General features: G+C 36.5%; 1 protein-coding gene across 1 annotated transcript in view; it reads right to left on the bottom strand.

Moving 5' to 3' along the window:
- The window catches only part of Atg2 (Autophagy-related 2), a gene marked incomplete at its 3' end in the record, with an annotated part of 359,806 nt that overhangs the window by 177,198 nt on the left and 160,088 nt on the right, over positions 1-22,520 (bottom strand). Inside the window, exons 9-10 of the mRNA XM_064682913.1 lie at positions 18,973-19,277; positions 2,040-2,203 (exon numbers count right to left, since the gene is read on the bottom strand). Coding sequence (XP_064538983.1) covers positions 2,040-2,203; positions 18,973-19,277 — 469 coding nt within the window. The remainder of the gene's footprint in view (positions 1-2,039; positions 2,204-18,972; positions 19,278-22,520) is intronic.

The following is a 22,520-nucleotide window of genomic DNA, read 5'->3' as shown; positions in this document are numbered from 1 at the left end:
AAATTTGTAAGCTACGATAAGCTCATTTGAATTGAATAAAGAACATTCAGAAAACTACAACCAACGACTTGAAGAATGCTTGAAAGCATAGATGCCCAACTCTTCTAAATTAGAGCCATCTAGGCTTAAAATGAGTTCAGTTGGTATCCGACACTGTACCTGTATGTTGTTAACCTTTTTACATATGCATAAGCTAAAATCATATAAATAAGTGGAATCTATTGTACATCCAAAATGTTAGGATGGTGGACGATTTGCAGTCAGGTTAGCCAAATGTATAATTATAACCAATCGAATTTGAATTTGAATTTGAATATAAGCAATGTAACCATATCTTTTATAAGAAGCGAATTCGTACTGCACTAGAAGTGCGTATGCTCACAATAATTTCTAGGCTCTGAAATCGACGCGGTCATATGGACAAAACTGCCCACGCTACTGCGAGAGACCACTATTCAAACCGGCCAGTGCGATGACCTCAACCAGTCCACCGCCAATATACTGTGCGCTCCGGCACCGCTCACGGCGACAACTTAAGCTCTGAAGACATCATTAATTACATGCATTAATGAACACATGTTAGATGGCGGGTAGTTTGACAAAAATACCATTGGGTACCAAACACACATTGGGGGTAACGAGGTGCCTAAGGGTCCGAGAAACGGGTAGAGTGATCTAAGACCGCGCTCTAACGAACGTATCGTTCACCAAGCCGGCAAGGAAAAAAGAGAGTAGCGAGGAAGGGGATCAACACCGTCAAAACAAGTCAAAAAAACGTGGTGTGAGGCCATGGAACAAGCCTTGAGTTTCTTCGGACAAGCCCACAAGGCGTGCCTGTTGACCACGGGAAGGGATGTTTGACAATACTACGAGATGCGATATTTTGTCTTTATAAAAGGTTTTTTTTGTCGTTATGCATTTTTTTCTATATCTGATGAACGCACATTCCAATACATAAGGGCTAGGAAGATAACATTTTTACTGTACCTTTTGGTTTACGCAAAAAATGGCGAAAAACGATTGTATACAACTTTTTTTTTTACCATCCGATCGGCCTCAAACTTATTTTGAAAAATCTTTGTTCAAATTCATTCATATAAATCCCTGTAGCCTGCAACAGTAGTAAATTGGCAAAGATGGGTTGTAATGTTTTTTATTTAACATTTTTAAAGGTCTTTGTGAAAATTGATTTTATACGTATTTCCCACTTTTCGTAAAATCCACTCATTTTAGATGATAAACGCGGGTCAAAAATCTTTTTAAAAATCATTTGAAACGAGTTTTATAATTCTTCCAAAATGCTTGCCTCTTCGATAGAAAATTCAGTTCAAAGATTGTTTAGGTGATGCCTTTGCATTCGTCAGATCGTCTTTAATTTCTTTTCAAAGCGTTACATATGAACTTAATGAATATGTGTTTCAACAAATTTGGAAATTCCACCCGTAACTATAGTAAAATTTAATTTAAGACGTGTTTCACAAGCAAAATCTCCCTCTTTTTGATGATAAATGCGGATTGACGGTAATAGGCTCGAAGTATTAAGTTGTGTCTGATAGACCGAAAACGTACTTTTAAAAGCTTTTGATGATTATCGGTTTCTAAATAACTCACTTTCAACTATCTTTGAGTGTTTTATCTGAGAAGTGCTTTAAAATTTTCGCAAAATTCGCCTCTCTCGGATAATAAATGCTGGTGAAAGGTAATAAGCGAGAACTTTTAAGGATTATGAAACGGCCTCTAACTTTTGCTTCTTTATGGATGGACTATAAATATAAACATTATTTAAAAATATCCACTACGTTCAATTTCAAGTCTATAGCTTTTATAGGCTCTGAGATCCTTGTGTTCATACATACGGATAGACGGATGGACAGACAGGCGGACATGGGTAGACCGATTCGGTACAAATAAAGAGTTTCGGGTATAACTATTAATAGCGTTTCGGTGTTAACATTTTATTTGAATATACTTATTTTTTAAAAGTTAATGTACGTAGTATATATCCTAGAATAAATACTACATGTAATTTGTAAAATTACCTTTAAACGCTTATCCGGCTGCTTTTTCAATTCAGCAACAACTGATATAATTTCATTGCGATTATTTGTCACTCTTTTTTCCTTGGGAATATTGGAAATTATCCGTATTAAATTTGTATCAATAACATCACTCCACGCAATTGCTAAATCTTCGACGGTTTGTCCTACAATAATACAAAAAAAGAAATAATTAAATCTTTTACATAAGTAATTCGTAAATAATGATAGTACGATATTTAAAGATTTTGACAAAATTTCCATGTAAGCTGAGAAAAAACATGCTGCTAGCAAAAGATTTACTGTTGTCTTTGCAGTGCTTGATTATTTTAAGTGCCGCGGATGCTACGGAATCAGTAATAAAAATATTTTCGAACAAGCATGCTTTCTTAAAATTGAAAAAAAAATGTTTCTTTCGTCAGGATAGATAGCAAGACGGGCATTGCAGTAAGCCAATTTTAGTTTTGTGAAAAAAAAATTATGATATAAAGGGCAACGCTTAAACCTTCTTTATGAAAAGCGACCTTAAATATGGTTTGATTTTAATTGTTAATGTTATTATAAATTAACATAAAACGACCTTATTGGTCTCCTAGCTATAATGTAGTTCCTTTGATATTCTCAACACATATTTAATCTCTAAAATGAATTTGTGGAGATTTAGGCAACAAGAAGCACGGGTCTGCTTAGCAAGTTTTAGGTGGAACCAAAGAGGCCAAAATATTGGGACATTCAAGGCTCACAGTGGTTGACAAATTTATTTCGACGAACACTTCTTTTGACTAACAGCTTAGTTAAACTGCGTAGGATAACGGTTAATTTATTTTGCGAGAAACAAAGTGAATAACAACAAACTATCTAGAAAGGTTAAACAAAATATATACAAAATAGAAAATAAACAAGATTTTGTATCGTCCAAAAAATGTATTTCGATCGCTGTAAGTCCAGGGTTTACCCGATACGGTTTTATCCTTATTCAAAATACACCTAATCTAAGAAAGAAGTAAGCTACGTACAAAAATGTGATTTTTTTGGGCCATTTTTGTGTAATTTTTTTCTGCCATTACAAAAAGTAAAACTAGTATAACTTATTCGTTGAATTTTTTATTATTTAATTATTATATGAGAAGTAAGCACATAAGCGAATTTATTAAAAATCTAAGATATTATACCGGTAGAACCCAGTTTTGAATCTGATTATACGACCAGTAAATTACAATGCCGTAGCGAACAGAGATCACACATTTTTAGAATTTACCGATGCAACGCTGATGTAACTGACGAAAGCTGACAACTGTAGGATTAAATATGTCGCATTTTGATACACGGAGAAAGGTACCCAATTAATCTCCTGCTTAAAACTATGCTATTGCTTATTTTGTATCAAAGGGCTAAAATGGCAGCTCGGACCCAAAAAAATTATTACATATTCTTATCAGCATGTCAGCATTAACAGTCAAATCGATATAAACATGTCCGTCTGTCTTTCTATCAGTCCGTATGTACGAACGCATCGAACTCGGAACCTATAAGAGCTAGAGACTTGAATATATACTAATGCTTGCGCTGTACAAGATAATTTAAAATTATCCATTATTTAAATGAAACCGATGAAAATCGATATCAAAATCCGGGTTTTTGCGAATATCTCCGAGCTTATAGGAGGTAGAGACACTACATTTTGAATAGAGTATACTAAGAAACCATTTGAAAATTGATAAAAAGGATACGATGATACGATACGATCTAGTGCAGATGTATGAAACGCAACCAGAAAGTATAAATATTATTGGCGACCAACAATATCCTGTAACGTAATTATACTATATGGTAATAAGCTAACAGGATGTCCTCACCATATGGAATGGGAACCTTATCTAAACCAAGGATGAACAGAAAGGCAAGAAGCATTGCAATTGTTATAAGTGAATTACATTAATTTGTGTCGGCTGGCCAGAAGTATTTCACAAATGATTTCGATGCAGCCAGTTGCATGTTATAATTGTGGAGTCGTGGAATAAAATGTTCTTTCCGACAGCACAAGCAGCCACACAAGCAACGCTATTGACATACAAATGACAAACTAAGCATGTGATATAACCTGCTCCGGCCCCCACCTACCCAACACTACTAATGAGCCAATGCAAGAACCAGCACTTACGGCGAGGTCCGATAAACTAAACTAAAATAGAAATATTATCATATATTAAGAAAAATGTAAGTAAGAAGCGGTAACTTAACTGCGGGTCTATGGAGGCTTGATAAACCTATAAAATACATTAGGTATGCGCAATTGTGCAAAACCTTTTTTTAAATATTTTCCTATTATAATAATATATATAATATATATATATATATATATATATATATTATATATAATATATATATAATAATATATTCTAAGCCAAATATTTGATTCGCAATTTAGTTGAAAATTCGGTAATCAACGCTCAAACTATAGATCACTCTTCATAGAAAATCTTTGGCTTTTGATCCTACTTGTCATTGCACAACAGGCAGATTAAAAAAACTATCTAAGTTCTATGCACGAATAAAAAACGTAATCCGTACACATTTGAAAAATGCTGAATAATAACTATTTTAACTCAAGTAAATTTTCAAATTTTAATGTCAAGTAAATAAATAGAATGGAAGAAGAATACAATCAAATCTTAGACACGATACTATTTTGCAATATAAGTGGATTGGGAGTAGGATTGATTTACTTAAATACTTTCATACTAATTGAAAGAATATTTAAGAGAAACAGAAGATATACAAAAATGTAAATACCAATTTCCTTACTAAGGGAAGTTCCACATGGAATTGCCTTAAATAGTAGAAAAAATCAAACATCTATGTACTTCATTTTGAAAAGACATATAAGTATCTATCTATCTAATCAAATACTTGTAAATGAATACAAGGAAATCAGAAGTTTAGTTTAACTAGTTTACAGAGTCCAAGCTTCAGAAACATTCCAACATCTAGGGGATAATCTGTTAAACTTAAATGAAAAGTACAATCTTAACTACTATTTGCCATCAGTACTAAAATCGCTGGTAACTTTTGATTGGTCACCCCTGCTACAGCTTAAGGAGGACGAGAAACTACAATCAAATATCTCTAAAAATTCCGATGTAAAATTGACGAAATTCCATGTTGATTTACGGAGAACAGCATCAAGGCTTATTTCAGAATTTGACGGAATACACGAGCTTTACAGTTTTTCGATGCGAATGAAATATTTGTCTCGATAAAAGGATAACATGAAAGTTTGACAGTATCTGTGCTAAAACAGAAACTAAAAGATGATGCAAGAATCTTGATACAGAATTAGATACTGAACAACACTAAGATCAGTATCAAGAAAGCTTAGAGCATCAGTAAAAGGCGAATGGCGAATGGTAAAAGAATATGGTTATTGAGCACAACAATCATGAAGGCCTATCAGAAATATAAAACTGCGAGCACGTATACTCAAGAGATATAGCACCACATCAGTGGTAATTGCATATGTTCTTTTGATCATCGTCTTTCACTGACTCTAGCAAATAAATATTCCACACAAGCTGTCCAGCAATGGTAAAAAATTACTGCCTAGACAAAGTAAAGCTTATAATAGAAGCCGGATAGCTAAATAACATGAATGCTGCTATTTCTAAATTTAGTAACAGCGGCACCGATGCAAATGGGCAGCTACAGTTCTGTATTATAGCAATCGGCATCCCAGTAACTAACGTTGAAGCAATAGAAGCAGGTAGTAACACAGGTAGTAAAAACTATCGTGTTCGAAACAACCAACGTAGGCAAAACTACAATAACAGAAGTTAATTAGTGCCCCTTGCACGTAAAAAATTTTGTACTTTATTAGTAATCTCCGCATTGGTGAATTGCACTCATGGTGCTTACACAGCGAATGCTTCAGTTCAGCGCCCTGATCGCAACGGTAAGCCACGGTAAGCTGTTCCTTTGCATGTTTCGCAAGAGCATCGTTATCACCTATGCTGAGTCGACTTACCGGCTATAGCTTTGTAGTTTAATCTTTTTGTAGCTCATGACTATTTTGTAGCTTATGCCTCAGCTCGCTAGTGGCTTTAGTTTTAGTTCTGCTTAGCTTAAGCTTAAGCCACAAGACCAGCATTCTACACAAGTAAAGTCGAGCATCAATTCATAATGAGATAGCAGGGCGCCTACTGATACAATTACTGGATAGTAGACTCAATTTGTATAATTTACATACAGCAAAAGTAATAACAGAGTAACAGAGAAATAACAAACACCCTTAGGATTGTAAAACAAAGAAAACTTAAATTTATATTCTTAATCTCAGTAAAAGAACATTAATAAACGGTACAAATAAAAATACAAATAAGAGGTTCTAGTCGCGAGCTCCCGACTAGGGGATACCCTGAACCCTCTTCTTCCAACACCAAATGCAGCTCGCGCTAGGCGCTCGTTTGATTTAGAAGTAATAAAAAAAATAAATTGGTGTTCGAACTCGCAACGAACCGCACCACTTGCCGCTGCCTCTACTCAAGGGCCACATCAATAATTGAGCTTTAATGAGAAAAAAATCAATTAAAATAGCAGCATAGAAAACAATACAATCGCAATTGCAATGCTGTTGATAGAATTCAAAACAAACACGCATGAATGCATATGTGTGTACATGTATACAGAAATTCTTGGAATTTGCGCAGCAGCTATGCTGCTAACACGTGCGCACATAACTTTTGTGTTTCTTAACCGATCTTAATGAAATTTTCGACAGTACATCTTATTGTAGAATAGAATAAAGAATATTTGAGTATTCTCAAAAATTCAATTGCATATAAATTGTGGCTTAAATTGATGGGCAGCATAAATTGGTGTTTTAACTTGATTAATAGCTATGAGGTTGAGCGGGGAGGGGGTGATAGCTCTAAGATGAAAGATATATATATATCTATCTAAAATGAAAGATATATATATCATATATAATATTTTAGAAGCTACATATCAAGTTTGGTGACTCTAGCTCTACTCTTTGAAACGGGGCAAGTTATCGAATATCGTAAACAAACTAGGAGGACCTAGAGCTATAATTTCAGTCTGTAGCGCCTATAGGTTCTAAGATCCTTGCGTTCATACAAACGGACAGATGAATAAACGGACGGACGGACAGACCGACGGACATTTCTAGATCGACTCGGCTATTGATGCTGATTAAAAATATATATACTTTATGGGGTCGGAGATGCTTCATTCTGCCTGTTACATACATTTGCACCAATGCATTATACCCCTTTTACCCATTTTTAACGGGTTCAGGGTATAAAAACAATTTAAACCACATACTTTTAATATTTTTATTTTTTACATATTTTATATAGAAATATTATTTTTCTTAGAACCATTTAAAAAGAATACATATAAAGATCCAGTGCTCCAAACAATTTTTAATAAGAAAAATTAAAAAGTATCCATTTTTAATGGTATTTTTTGACAAAACGTTTTTAGACTCCTTTTTGATTCTTTTTCTTTAAAAAGGACCAGACATTTGCAATTGGATTTATGTCAGGACTCTGCGGAGGAGAGTCCAATACTTTTTTACAATTGTATAGCAACCAAATCTTTACCATATGAGCCTTATGCTTGGGCTCATTATCTTGGTAAAATTTGAAATTTGGTCTGACGCCATCAAAAAACCCAAATTTATTAGCGCTACTTATTAAATAAGTCTTTAATATTTCCAAATATTGGAAGCATCCAGCATAATATCATTTCTTACTGCATTTATTTTTGCAGCCATTTACAATTCCATGCAAGCGGAAATTTCCCTCAACTTCACAGATGCGTATAATTATTCGGGTATTCTTATAATTATTGACAAATAATATTACCTCTATTGCAGGTATCTCTGCAGGTTATCTCTGCTCAGTTATTTACGTTCTCATGCACGTGGACATTTCTTCACCAGGTGTGTGTAATTGTTTGCATATTCTTATAATTGTGTATGTATTAATTTCAAAAATTACAATTCTTTTATAGCCGAACAACACAAAGAAAGGGAATGAAAGTTAGAAAGGAGAACAAATTTATTAATCTTAATTGAGCGATTGGCTCCCCCACACATTCATGCCGTATATACGCATGTATAATCACGCTGAAAAAAATGGTATGTAGTAAAAATTCTTATATATAAAATATTTATATGAATTAAATCGCTTAATTACTCTTAGCCTACCTAAAGAGCTCTCAGGATTGCTAAGGGCGCCGTAAATAAATGATTATTTCTTTTATATATATGTATACATATGTACGGATGGTGTGGAATAAAAAAATAAACTTTTCCCTCTCAGATTCCCCTGGAACTGGTCGTAACCTTTGGGTCGTCTCTTTCGACGCAACCCATGCAATATATGTGTTCCCTTTTTTTTTTAAGTTAAATTTTAGCTAACACAGAAGGCAAAAAAAAAAACACGAACTGATCTTAATAATCTAAATATTTCTTGTTCTTATTTTAGAGCAATTCAAATGGGACCCAGAGTTGGACTCGGGTTCCCTGGTCCCTGCCTCTAGGCTGGGGGTGGTAAAACGCTCTTGCACCGGACTCACTCGCTACTATAAGTGTGGTCTCGCCCGTGTCCGCTTCGTCTACAGGTCGACTCTCGGTGTCGACGACGGGGCGAAAAGACGCAGGCAGTCGTTGACATGCATTCTAGTGCGGATCCCTCTTGCGTTGATAAGGTTGGCCACAGATAACGGCTCGTGAGGCGGGAGAAACAGCCTGTCGGATTCTGCGTGGCTCCTTGGCTGGAACTTTGATGGCTATTACTTTATTTTCTTTTTGTTTTATTGTTTTCGTCCAGCCACTGATATTTTGAGGCTGGGCTGAGCATTAACTGCGTGAATAAATTTTAGCGTACGACCCATTTTTTTTTCGATTTGCGTCCCGACAATTTAAAGAAAATTGAATTTTTGGCGCTGCCCGATTTTTTTTTCAATATATGTATATATTTGTTTTTTTTTTTATATGTCGTGGCGTTATTTTATCATAGTATTTAATTTTGTAAATTTTTCCGGCACCATTGCTTTAAAATAAAATGACTGTGCCATTTCTTTTGGCCTTACACAATGTTCATTTATTTAAATTAAATTTTAAATTTTCTTTCAAAGGTGCGCTTGCGCACAACACGCTTGTCGTTAACCGCTGACCAAGTCGAACTCCTCGCTGTACATTTGGGCAGCAACATCATCGGCGCCGAATTTCGGCACACGCATACATATACGAGGCGGGCCCCGTTTCTGCCCATCTGCACAGCTGCATTTTTTAGGGTCAACGGCCCAAATAAAGGTCAAGGGCATCTCCAAGGGCAGACGATCCGCTCTACCTATAATCTTTAGGAGCGAATCGGGCGGCCAATAGTAATTGCCCCTTTTGGCGCTGTGGGTCGCAAGCCCGGCGTTGCCACTCTTCAATAAACTGAGCGCCGTGTGTCCGGTTTCACCCCCGCTACTCTGCTCATACGACAAAAAGATATCGGCGTGGCCGATAATATTGCACGCAACCAACGAAGCAAACAATCGATGCTGCCGATAATGTCAAATGCAACATATAGGCATTGCAATTCAGAAGCTTTCTTATTGTTTCATGGGAAACATTGACATTACTTTCTTGATCAAGATCCCGTGAAATGTTCCTGATAGAAATTTGGGGAATTTTTCCACTTTTCTCAATATTTTCCGCTCGTCTCGATCAGATAGTTTTCGCGGGCGCCCACTTGAGACCTTATGTCTAGTCTATTTTCTGGGGTCCAAGATGTTATATATGGTTTGTCTGGACAACGGATACAACACGGATAACTCCATCACAGTTTATACACAGGTTATAATAAACCAACTGGGCAATATCAGAAGATGTTCCCTTCCCTGGCATCAATATCAGAAGATGTTCTCTTCCCTAGCATTTTTGTTTGTCCACAAAGTTCAACACACGCTCAGAATTTGATCAGAAAATGCTAACAGAATTCATAGTCAAAGTAAGAGGCAAAATATGAAAACTGAATACTAACGAGATCGCATCGAAAGCGGATTGCGAAATCGATGTTTAGTTTATATTTTAAACAACTTATATAAATATTAACAACGCCTTCAACACATACAATAACCCATTCAATTAGTATTGTGAAGTTGGAAGCTTTTTTGCAACTAATAATTTCTCACGATTTGTGTGAAACAAAAAAATTCAAACAAGCCAATTTCCATTTTTCAAATTATTGTATGTGGGCAGCAAACACAGCTTTCCTACAGACTGCTTCTGAAGCAAAGTGACTCTGGATACCCCATTAGATCCCGAGATCAGATCTACTCTTTAGCTAGTGGCCACTTCAGCCGCGGTAGATTCTCGTCTTTTACAAGAATGACACCGTTAGTGCCGAGTCGCAGCCGAGAAACGCGCCTGTATTATTCGCGCCAGAATACCTTTAGGATATATGTGACGCGCAGAACATAGGTGAGCCGGCTGAAGTTGAACTGTTTTAGAGAGCTAGGAGGGAACAAAATTCGTGAATAGCCTTGTCATGTCATGTTATCAGGAACAGGCGCCCCAGATCTGCTTATACTTGGCAGTTTGCCGCATTGTTAGACCTCATCCTTGAAAGTCGATAGCGAGCCAGGATGAAGGGGCGTAGCGAAATGATGCTGTTTACAAGTCTTTCGCAAGCTCTAAGTGCACCACATTTTTAGCAACAGCTGATATAGCATTTCACTGGAGGAAACGACCCACAATAATCAATAACAATGACCATAAAAGAATACGATGTATCGAGCCGACCAGCAACGATTAATATTTGTTTGGACCGAAATCAAAATGTGCATATGGCAACAGCACTGCAGACTGTTGTACGACCGCCAATGGGCCAGCATTGGAACCGAATCCAACACAATAAGGCACGAGGTCCAGCTGTAAGTTCCGTTTATGAAAGTAAAAAGTCATTGCTCGCGTCACAGGATGCTGACGGGGCAATATAATCGGCTATTGCAATAAAAAGTTCAACGACGAGCTTTTCGGTCGTCCACCGATGCAAAGTAGTAGAGCGCAAGAGAACATTGAGCTACACGATTTGATATGAATTCCTTTCTTGTTGTCATCGCCAAATCAGCTATTTGAGTGACCGCAGCAACAAGTGTGTACCGTGGCACGTAGCCTTTACGGAATTGCTCAAAGAAAAGAACAGTAATGTAATGATACGGAAGGTTTCAGATGGTGCAAATGAAATTGTACGCGGAGTGGATGCGATTGGGCAAACAGGACACGACTGCTGGATAAGTAAGTTACTTCTTGCAAAACTAGATCCAGAGGCAAAACGAAAATGAGTGGAGATCTTTCTCAGCAATTCGAATTGAGTTAAGGGCATGCTACTTCTGAACTTGCTGAAGAAGGCGAAACACAAATTGATAATGTACGCATGACCAAGGTGCATGTGTAAAATGTTGTTCAACTGAATGTTTGATTTTCGGTTGCTCGCAATTTCCCAATATGTCTGTTGACCAACGTCGCGCTTTCGTCAATGGCAAATCATTATGTTTCAATTGCTTAATGCCAAATGCACAAGTTTCATCGTTACAGACCAATATCAAGCAATTGACGCTGCAGCTGGCAAAGGTCAGGAGCAATAGGTATCATATCAAAAGCAAAAATATAGGAAAGACTGTGGCAGTTAACAATTCAGCAATATATCTACTTGACCAGTTTGTCAATCATGTCTCTCAAGACTTGTTCGCATCGTGGCTTACGTCTTACGATTTGCACTACACGCAAGCACATCTCTGGCACATTGAAGGTTGAAGAGTCCAACGAAGCACCTAAGTTTTGACTTCCATGACATCAACTGCTGATCTACAAGCAACCGCTAAGGAATGACTCAAAACTGCACTGTCTCTCGCCAATTTGGTGATGATTTTGGACTCCTGCAAGTAGGAGGACGCTTAAGCAACCAGGAACTGCCCTTTTGTGCCAAAGCACCCGATCATCCTACCGAAGAAGCATCGTGTCATGAAACTCATTCTAGAACACAAGCACTATATGCATCTGCGTTAAGGAGTTTCAGCTTTGTTTGTCATCGTTATACAACGAAGGTGGATATTGGGTGCATGAAACCTGATACGATTTTATGAAATGTTTTAGATAACGTCATGACATAGCTTAACAATCCATGACCAGCAGTCAGGGTCCGGCAAGCATTTCCATTTGAAAATACCGGCTGCAATTACGGGGGTGCCATATTTCTTAAGGTTGTGAAGTTGCATCTTTATCGCGTACTTGTACTCGACAATGCTATTCTCACATTCGAACAGATGTACAATCTGTTGGCACAAAGGCCGTTGTCAATTCTCGACCACTGGATAGAACACCGGACACCGACTTGATATTCTTGTCATTATATTATATATAGATTAATTATATATTATTTTCTGCTTTAAACGTTAATGGGTAATTTTTTTGACATATGCGCCCCTACCTTATTTTTCATGTCTTTTTGAGGACTTATTCTACTTGAGCGTCGAAAGCGCTCAGTCCGGCAGGTTATCCTTGTGTCTGTGGTCGTTGCTGAATGGCTACCTTTCAGCGGCAAGCAGTGCCGGTGCTAGTTCTCAAACTAATAGGAGTGCCAGTTTGCACGTTTGTAGACAGGACGCTGGGTATGGCATTTTGGATTTGACTCATATAAATTTCAAACCAATACGATATACAGCTGAACATTTTATCAAGATTGGTCAAGAAACACAAAAGTTATCAAAAAAAAACGTGTAGTTATATTTATATTGGCAGCCCACGTGTTTTCGGCATCTTGCGCAAGATGCAAGAATTTTTGTACAAATGTATACACACATATTCATGCGCGTCTTTGCTTTTGTCTTTGTTGTTGCTATGTTTATGTGTTACTATTTTTATTTGTTTATTTTCATCAGAATTGAATTGTTTGTATGACTGTCGAGTAGAGTTGCTGGCAAGTGGTGCAGTAAGAAAAGTGGAACCCTTTTTTCCAATTGTCCAATTGGGGGGCCATGCCCTAGCTGTTATAACACGCAACGTTTGCTAAAAAAAACATAATATCGATATCGACTTTTATCAATTACTTGGAAACGGGGCAAGTCACAATTATAGGAAACAAACTTGTACTGCCCGGGTACCCAAAAATACTTTTAAATATAAATATAGGGTTTATAATTACTTATTCATCTTCATAAAATAATTCTTAAGTTTGAATTATACATATTTTATTTACCCTATCTTGAACACTTAGAGAGATACCACTGAGATAACTATACAGTGTCTCGAGAGTCCTAGCGCTAATTTCCGCACTGGAGAGATTTAAAAACGCCCGATCAATTCGCGAGTCACAATTGGTAGTGGGCGTTATTAAATCTAATAGACATACATTTAAATCTCCTAAATTAATGCAACTCTCCCTCAAATTCTGTTTTAAACAAACTAAGTGGATATGACGAACTTTTGTAAATAACTAAAAAATCTACAGACTTATAACGAAATATTGCATACTCAAAGTCGACTGACCCAGATATTTTCCTACCGCTTAAGCAACATAATATAAATGACGATTCCCCTCTTAGGTAGCAGTTCATTAGGTTATACCTCGCACTCAAGACGGACAACAACAGTAAACCCTGGAATGTCAATATTTTCATTTGAGTATGTTGAGGCCTAAACGAAACACAGAACAGACGACTAAAGCATTAGCCTATCTGATGAATATCTTCAATATGAAAGTGAATACTGTCAGTATTATGAAAGGAAATGTCTAGGGCGGAACTGTTAATCTAGTGATTGTAATGTGTTCGAACTAGTTTCCCAGTCCGCAATATCTCTAACTCGTTTTGGACTTTTTTGTCATTTTTGGGAGGAGCAAAATCACTTCTAATTAACAAACCGGAAGCAATTGTTTCTCTACTACAAGCTACGTATATCGCAGCACGCTGTATACGGGAGCAAGTGTGAACCGCAAACTTGCTATACGTAGCTCCCTGACTTTTGTGAATAGTTATACCTTCTGCGGATACAACTTGAAACTGCCTGCGGTCAATAGAAACTAGCTCATTTCTTCTATATTGAAAACTTTTAACTATTTTCTGAATTGGTGTCCAGAAAGCTTTTGCACGATGTGTACACTTTGAGCGAGCAAGTACTTCTACGGTATCATCTGAAAATTTCATCCATAAAGTTGTTGGAGTGCTGGATGCATCAAAATCTATTTGCATTAACTGTTGCCCCATTAACTGTTCCATCCCCATCTACATTGACCGTAATCATATATTTGGCAGTGGTTTTTAGGAGAAGAGACATACACAATCCCTGTGTTTTGGACGACCTAAAGCTACTAACGGCTTGTAAGATTCTCTGTCTACAAGCCCCAGCTATATGTGTTGCTTTAATAAAATCATCAGCGGAAGAATTAAATTGATCAGTCAGAATTGAGTTTTGCCTAATCGTGTTATAGCTATATGTCGCCGCATTTGAACTAAATAGATGATCAACATCATCGGGCACATCTGATTTCTGACAAATGCGGGATCGGACAAGACTAATATCATCGGCTGTCATGTTTTCCGAAGCCATATTATTTAAAGCAGACGATTGGAGAATGGAGAAGTATTTTTAAAAATTAGTTTTGAACGGGAGTTCAACTGGGAAAACATTTAGGAGCCTACCGTAGATATTTCATCTATATTAATAAGTTTAAGGTCTATGAACCTTGAATGCAAAATATTATTTACAGCTTTACCACACAATGGTATTTTAGTTGAAGCTGGATCACTTTCTGGCTTACTATTGTACATAACTGACAAATATTGAAAAAGAGCTAGGATAAGTCGGCTCTTTCCGACACCCGCACCACGTCTAACAAATTCGTAGAAGACGGATTTGTTTTTGGCATTGTGCAAAACAAGTAAGAAATATGTTTGTGACCTGACTATATCTGCTAAACTTTCAGCTGAAACAATAGCTGGAAGTTTTCTTGATCGGACATTGTTATCGTTTTTCCATTTCCATTAATGTTTAAGACATTTAAATGAGAATTTATTTCTATCAATTCAAAAACTCGAAATCTATCGTCTACTACTTCTTGATTTTCAACATTTTCTTCATTTTCTGCCTGTACTGAATTTTCAAGACCATGCTGAAGCTCACTGTCATCTAAGCTATTATATTTCCAGCGATTGCAAAACGATTTGCAGTCTCCTTTTCATCCCTCCATGAAACATACAACATAACCAATTCTCGAAAATAATTGCTCCTATCAGTATTAATATTAAATCTCCTATAACTAATTCTAATAGGAGTGTTTTTCTTTTCTTTACGAAGTCACTATCATCGCGAAGTGCGTAAACTAACTGCTGGGAAGCCCTAGATGTTTCGGTGTCATCCGCATAATTTAAATATAGGCGAGTACCACTATGCCGTTTGCTTAAATAATGGTCTAAAAGTCCTATTTCCAATATTGCCACTGCGTCATCGGGTAAGTTTTGCAACTGTCGCCTAACCTAACATTAACCCAACCCGAAACTCTGGTAACGAGGTATTGATAAAAACCACTGCGTTACTGCTTTCGGACAAAGGCATACCTAAACAGCAGTGAACGGCTTCCTGGGCGGATATTTCCGTTCTCGAAATGAACTTATGCCCTATATGATGTATCTTTTGCTTAACAGTTGCATTGCCCCTGCAAAGCTCACTTACAGCTTCGCGCATTAGTTTTGAAATTCCTCTCTGGGACTTGTAAGTATAATTAACGACATAACTACAGCAAGCATAGAGATGTTATATAAACTGGATATTTATATTGGCTCGCTGCAGTAGTAGAAGGTAAATATTTTAAGCGTGAAGCTTAATTGCTGCGAATGATCGCTTTAAATATATTTTTGGCTTTCTTTTACTCGACCTGAGTTCATAACATAAGTTAAGTGGATCGTCGGACAAAAAGTTATTGAAATCCCTAAGGTAATCTACGATGCACATCAATATTTTCAGCATCGTCTTCTAATGGGAATAGAATTTCTGTTTGCGGCATGGGAGGGTATGGAATACCAAATCTACATATTTTTTGTGCCTTAACTTCTCGCCTACATGAGTGCCCGCGATTGCGAGTTTGATACTCCAAAAATGGAGCCACATCCAGGTTACTTGTTTCAGTTGAGATAAACTGATCAATAAAGGACTTTACAGTTGGAATGTTTGAATCAACAGTCAAGTCAACCGTTGGGGCATCTTTCAGCCAAAACATGTACTTTATGACCTTGTGACTGTCAAAAACACCGCCTTTCTTTTTCATTAGTTTTAAAGCCTTTAACGAAAATCAAAAACCCTAGCGCAAGTAACAGGGTCAGCTCTAATTAGACGGGCTTTATTGTCAAAAGTGAATTTAGCTGCTAATTCTTCTGAAATTTCTATTAATCATTTTCAATTATTATAATTTTTCTATAATACAACCTCTCCTATCAACGTTTCTAAGTTCTGACCTAACTAAATAACCTAACCTAACAAAAATAATTGGGGGGCCAGTTCCTCTGAATCACAATCTTCGATCATTTCTAAAGGACTCTCCTCTCCAGGAGCATGACAATATTTTCGACAGAATCGTTTTCTAATAATGTTTCCTGGTCTCCTGTTATTAATATATTCTTCTATACTAATCTGCTCATTTATGGAGGCTTGACCAGATCTAGCTAGTTGCGATACTAAGTCCCTGTCTACAGCAGATGCAACAAATGGAGCTTCGTCAGACAAAAAGGACGACAACCACTGTTCGTTAACAGTAATCTGATGCTTTCTGTAAAGCCCGGTGTTGACTGAAAATTTGATTGCATCAGTAACTTAAGAGGGCATAATGGTTTCAGCCATGAAATTATGGCTATATTCCATCCAACGTTTGAGATGAATCTGAACTACCTCGCTTTCATTAAATGCCCTCGGAAGGGACGTTATAACATTGCCCACAGGAATTGGTACATTGATCACTGCTCCTTTAATTGCATTTTGTCGGTCATATCCTCAAGACTTAATAATCCTGTAGGGAAGGCGTGTTGAAACAAGCCTTTCCTCTAAAGGCGTTAAGTCTTTTAGACAATCTGGCAGATTGGGAATATTTAGGCCATTTGTTGTAAAATTTAATTTAATGATACGATATGTTTTGCAAAAACTATATTTTTTATTGACAGAGGGAAATATAGAGGATAGATATAAAATATCTAAGCTTACTTCTGCCCTATACTTGCTTTCAATAACCTCATGAGAAATTTTGTCAACTTGAGGTGGAAACCATAAGCCTTTTGCAAAAAAGGCAAACCTGATCCCGATGAGGGTCCCGACCTTGCTTAACTGTTTTATTGAATGCAGCTATCAGACCATCTAAGTTACTCCTAATAGCTGGGGAGATTATATCCTCTGAAAAACTATTCGCACGCTCACCCCTATTCCTGGTAGCATTTTGCCTATTTTCTGCTATCCTATTACCTGTATTACTCCTATACAGGCTAACTCGCTGTCGTTTGCTGTTGGGCTTGAATGTTACGTGGCTGTGATCTTCGATTCCTTTTCCTAGCTCTTTCTAAAAGTGTCGTTCTATGTGTTGTCGATGGGGAGCTCGCAGAATATTGTCTCGTTCTTGTTCGTCTGCCCTATAAACTGGGTCCTGTCGACGTCTCGACTGGTCTTCAGAATTTTGTCTTGTCTACGTCTCGATCGATGCGAAGTATCAGCCAATTTTTCCTGCTGCTGGAGAATTGGCTCGTCGAGTTGAGTGGTCTTCGGTATTTTGTTTCTGTTCGATTGCTCGATAGATTGGGTCTTGTCTGCGTCTCGATCGACGCGATGTATCAGCCAATTGCTCCTGTTGCCTTACTAGAGAAGTCGAATCGAGTGGTCTTCAGTATTTTGTCTTTGTTCGATTGCACTAAAACCTGGGTCAAAAATAGTTTATTTCTTTAAAAATTGTTGTTAAAGCACAAAAATCGCAAAATCGGTAATCGAAAATCGACAGCACGCAAAAGTCTGTAGAGTGATGGCAATCGCCGGATACAGACAAATTCGCTTACTGCTTCTTCTGAGCACATTTGAAGTGAGAGTGTTGGGAAATACTCACTCTTCCCAACACGAATTAGTACACGTATGAAAATGCGCGCGCTACTTAATTTATTATGAAATGAATAATTGATCTTGGGTACTAATAATTGAATAAAAAGAGCGCTCCTAATTACGGCAGACGCAGTATATAAAAGGCTTTTCGGAGCTATGGACGAGAAGGACAAAAAACATAGTATTTTAAATGCACTGCCGAATAAAGTTTATGATATGGTTATTCTTGATTTTTGTGTGTCAAGTTATATATCTGCACCAATTGAAAAAGATTAAAAAAGTGTTTTTGTTAATTTGTCTGTTACAACAAAAGGAGAGAATTGCGATCCCCTAGTGTCTGTACATATATATTCTTTGCCAGCTCCAGCCAAGTTGATCTAAAAATGCTTGTATGTCTGTCTATATGAACGTATATATATATATATATATATCAGAGTTAGAACCTTAAAATTTTGAACGTGGCAGCTTAATTTTCACATAATTGAAAACACGACCTAAAACTCTACAAATATAATATACTCTCAGCCTCGGCTCTTTGAGGGCCAAACAAGAAATTTCATTTGCATGTTTGTGTACATATACACATCAAAGCATGTTTGTACATATGTGTTGTTATTTACTGCCGTTGCTGACAAAGAAACTAATTTTGTTAGTTTTTTGCTTATGTATGTTGTATACTGACGTTTGCTTGGTAGATAATCAGTATTTTTAAGTCGATAATGTTTATGTAATTTCCTTAAATTATTTCCCGAATATATTTTGCTGATTATAATTAATAATATTTATAAGTAAACTTACCACAGTGATAAACATCAATATCTTTTATTTGAACACAAAAATATCCCAAATTCTTGTCGTTATTTAGTGCAGTCACCATAAATGATCGGAAGTCTTTTAAATTCCATTGCAATTTTCCACGTGGAGATATTTGATCTGTCTTTTCTAAATCTTGAACATTTGTATAGATTATGCATATTCCTTCCTTAACGTATAATTCAAAGGAGCACACGTTGTTATCATCCTTTATTGTTGCAGATTGTGGTTCCCACATAAAAAGGTCACCATTTAGCCGGTTATAAATGATTTCATAAAGTTTTTTAGATCTAAAAAAAGTTTAATAATTAACTGACGTATTTAAGTAACGAAAAAAATGTTAAACACTTAACAATTAGTTAGTATAATTATTAATTATATTATATGACCTTTTTGATATTTTCAGGGTATAAATATGGCACCCAAATGTGTTTAAATGTAAAAGTCTGAGATTCTAAGATTCACTTTTTATAATTTTTTGAAAACGGGAGAAGGATTCAAAAAATGGCTGAAACTATATCCTGCAATTAAAATTTCGAGTATTTAGCTTTTATAATCTCAGCTATATACTTCAAAACAATATAAAGTCGATATCGATTTTATGAAAACGGGGCGAGTAATAAATGATTTCAAGCAAGCCCCATCTTTAAGTGCACTAGGATGGACATTATATTTAAAAACGCGTTTATGCGTTCGGACAGACAGACAAACAAACATGGATAGATCGCCTCAACTGCTGATTCTGATAAAAAATATACATATATATTTATGGCGCGGAAAATTCCTCCTTCTGCCTGTTACATATATTTGATCAAATCTATTATATCCTTCTACCCAATCTCAGTTCATTCTCGTTCAGTGATTAAAAAGAAAGAATAACTTATGTATATAAAACTATTTGTCATGACTGTCCCAGCCTACAAAGTAAGCTGATATAATATATTATATTATATTGCAGTAAGATCTGTCAAATTTAATAATCCTATTTAATTTTATAACAATAATTTATGAATTAACAAGGGGAGAGGTAGCGGTGCCCTAATTAATATTCAATAGTTGATCCCTACTCAGGAGGGCGGTGAGGGATCAAATGTACCTTATGCATAGATGTGGAGGTGTGGGTGTGCTTCCTACCTAATCAGCTTTTCTTAGGAGAAATGGAGAGAAATAGAAAATAGATTATATGACTATGCATACAATTTTCTTATATATTTCTTTATTGGTATTAGGTACGGGCATTTGTATGAGAGAATCGGTCAATGACCTTTTTTTCGACTTTTGAGAATCGATCTTAAAGTTGTATAAAATGGCCTTTGAGTGCTTGGGAAGGGGGAAACGATTGATAGATTAATCGGTGTGCAGCTAGTTGACATCTTATTGTTAAGCAAGAGCATTCGTACGCATTTCAATGTCTGTCTGAAAAAAGAGAGCGTGTTGGTCCCTAATTTAACCGTCCATTTTTAAGCACATGTAGCTATGCACGAAATCCCAAAATGTGCGTATGCGCGCGCACGCATCTCTCCCAAGGTTATGTCTCTTCTGATGACCATGGGCTATTCGATAGAATTAAATGAGCTTTAATAATAGTTAAAAGCAAGCATACTTATCTTATAGCCTTTCTCAACTGTTCATATTTCTTACACATTTTCAAATATGTGACATTTTTGAAAAATGTGTGAAATTCGGCCTGTACCTTTTCCCATAAGAAAACACATAAGAAAACACATAAGAAAACACACAATGTCACATTTTTTATGATTTATCGATTTTTCTATCGATGTTGTGAAAAATGTGAAAGTATCATTACTATAAACAGCTGATATAGCAACGAAGGCAAGCGGTAACTTTAAATTATAATTCTTATACCCTGAACCCATTGAAAATGGGTAAACAGGGTATATTGTATTTGTGCAAATGTATGTAACAAGCAGAAGGAAGCATCTCCGACCCCATAAAGTATATATATTCTTGATCAGCATCAATAGCCGAGTCGATCTAGGCATGTCCGTCTGTCTGTCTGTCCGTCTGTCGGTCCGTCCGTCTGTATGTATGAACGCAAGGATATCAGAACCTATAAGAGCTAGAGAAATTTTCGCTGTAGGTCCTCATAATGCCCGCGCAGATCGAGTTTGTTTCCGATATTCGGTAACTTGTCCCGATTACTTGGAAATGGGGCAAGTTATCGATTATCAGAAACAAACTCGTACTGCTTGGGCACGATCGATACTGAGGCCGCTATATAATACAGTGGTTCGATCCGGTACAAACATAAGTACTGCCATCCACAGTAAAACTGACCTTTGGAAAGTTTCAAGACGATAGGTTTAAACTGAGAGACTAATTCGCATATAAACAGATAGACTGACATGGCTACATTTAATCGGCTATTCTTGCTAAAGCGTTAAATATTTTTCGTGCTAACGGGCCCAAAATACTTGTTGGAGATATGTGACGCGCTGAAAATAGTCGTTGAAGTTGTGAGAGTATGATAGAGTTTATTTGTATCTTGTTTTATTTAAATCCAATGTATGTGTCCTATTCTTGGTGTAGTCGCACGGTCTTTTTATGTACAAAGCTAGTCACAGACCGTCCTTAACACTACTGCTTAACTTACTCTGTTACCTACATGGGACCTGCTGCCAGAGTGACCGTGTGTAATTCTGATAATACATGCTATTGACAATGTGACGTCACTATCCTACTACAACTCGGCCATCCTGACAGTCGTATCCCCTGATCAAGATTTTTTTTTTTTATTATAAATTAATACAGTGATTTACAATAGTTTCCTTATGTGTATTTCTTAATTTAACAATGTTTCATTCTTTTTATAATTATTTCAGCTTGTTTTTGTTTCCCATCCAAGGTCTTATATTCTGTACACTCCAAATACCCTAATATGGATTACGGGATACTTGAAATCCTTCTACATATTTTAATAAAAACCTATCGTTTCTAAGTACTTTCGCTATAACATATGGTCCTTTGTGTTTTGGGATCATCTTTCTAGGTCCTCTACCGTACTATCAAAATTCTTAACCATCACAAAATCCCCGTTTTTGAATTTCTTCGACTCTCTTCTTTTTTTATCATAGTTAGTTTTGTTGTAAGCTTGTACTTTTTTCTGGTTGTCCGCTGCCTCATTTCTAATTTCTATTAAACTTTTCTCGACTGGTGCTTTAATTAATTCTTCTAGCTTTGCTTTTATTTCATTTATCACTTGACCTTTTTGTTCAATGCCGAACAACATTTTACTTGGTACTTGTTTAATGCTCCTATGCTGTATTGTTTAGTGCATATTCTACTTTTTCTATTAGTAAGTCCCTGTGTATTCCCTTTTCTGGCTCTACAAGCATTGTTATTATTGGCCCAAGACTGTTTAATATTGCAGTTTGTTACAAACTCATCGAATTCATTAGAAGTGAAACAACTAACTCGATCCGAAATTATGCACTTTGGCCTACTATACGATCGAAAATAGTCTTTTAATGAGGCAATACCTTCTTTTGCATTAGTTGTCTTTGTCGCATAAG

This window comes from Drosophila montana, unplaced genomic scaffold (assembly GCF_035044405.1).
Source record: "Drosophila montana isolate Dmon_TW-CO22-7 unplaced genomic scaffold, ASM3504440v1 contig_2556_1, whole genome shotgun sequence".
Taxonomy (NCBI): domain Eukaryota; kingdom Metazoa; phylum Arthropoda; class Insecta; order Diptera; family Drosophilidae; genus Drosophila; species Drosophila montana.
This window is presented reverse-complemented; position numbering and strand designations above follow the sequence as displayed.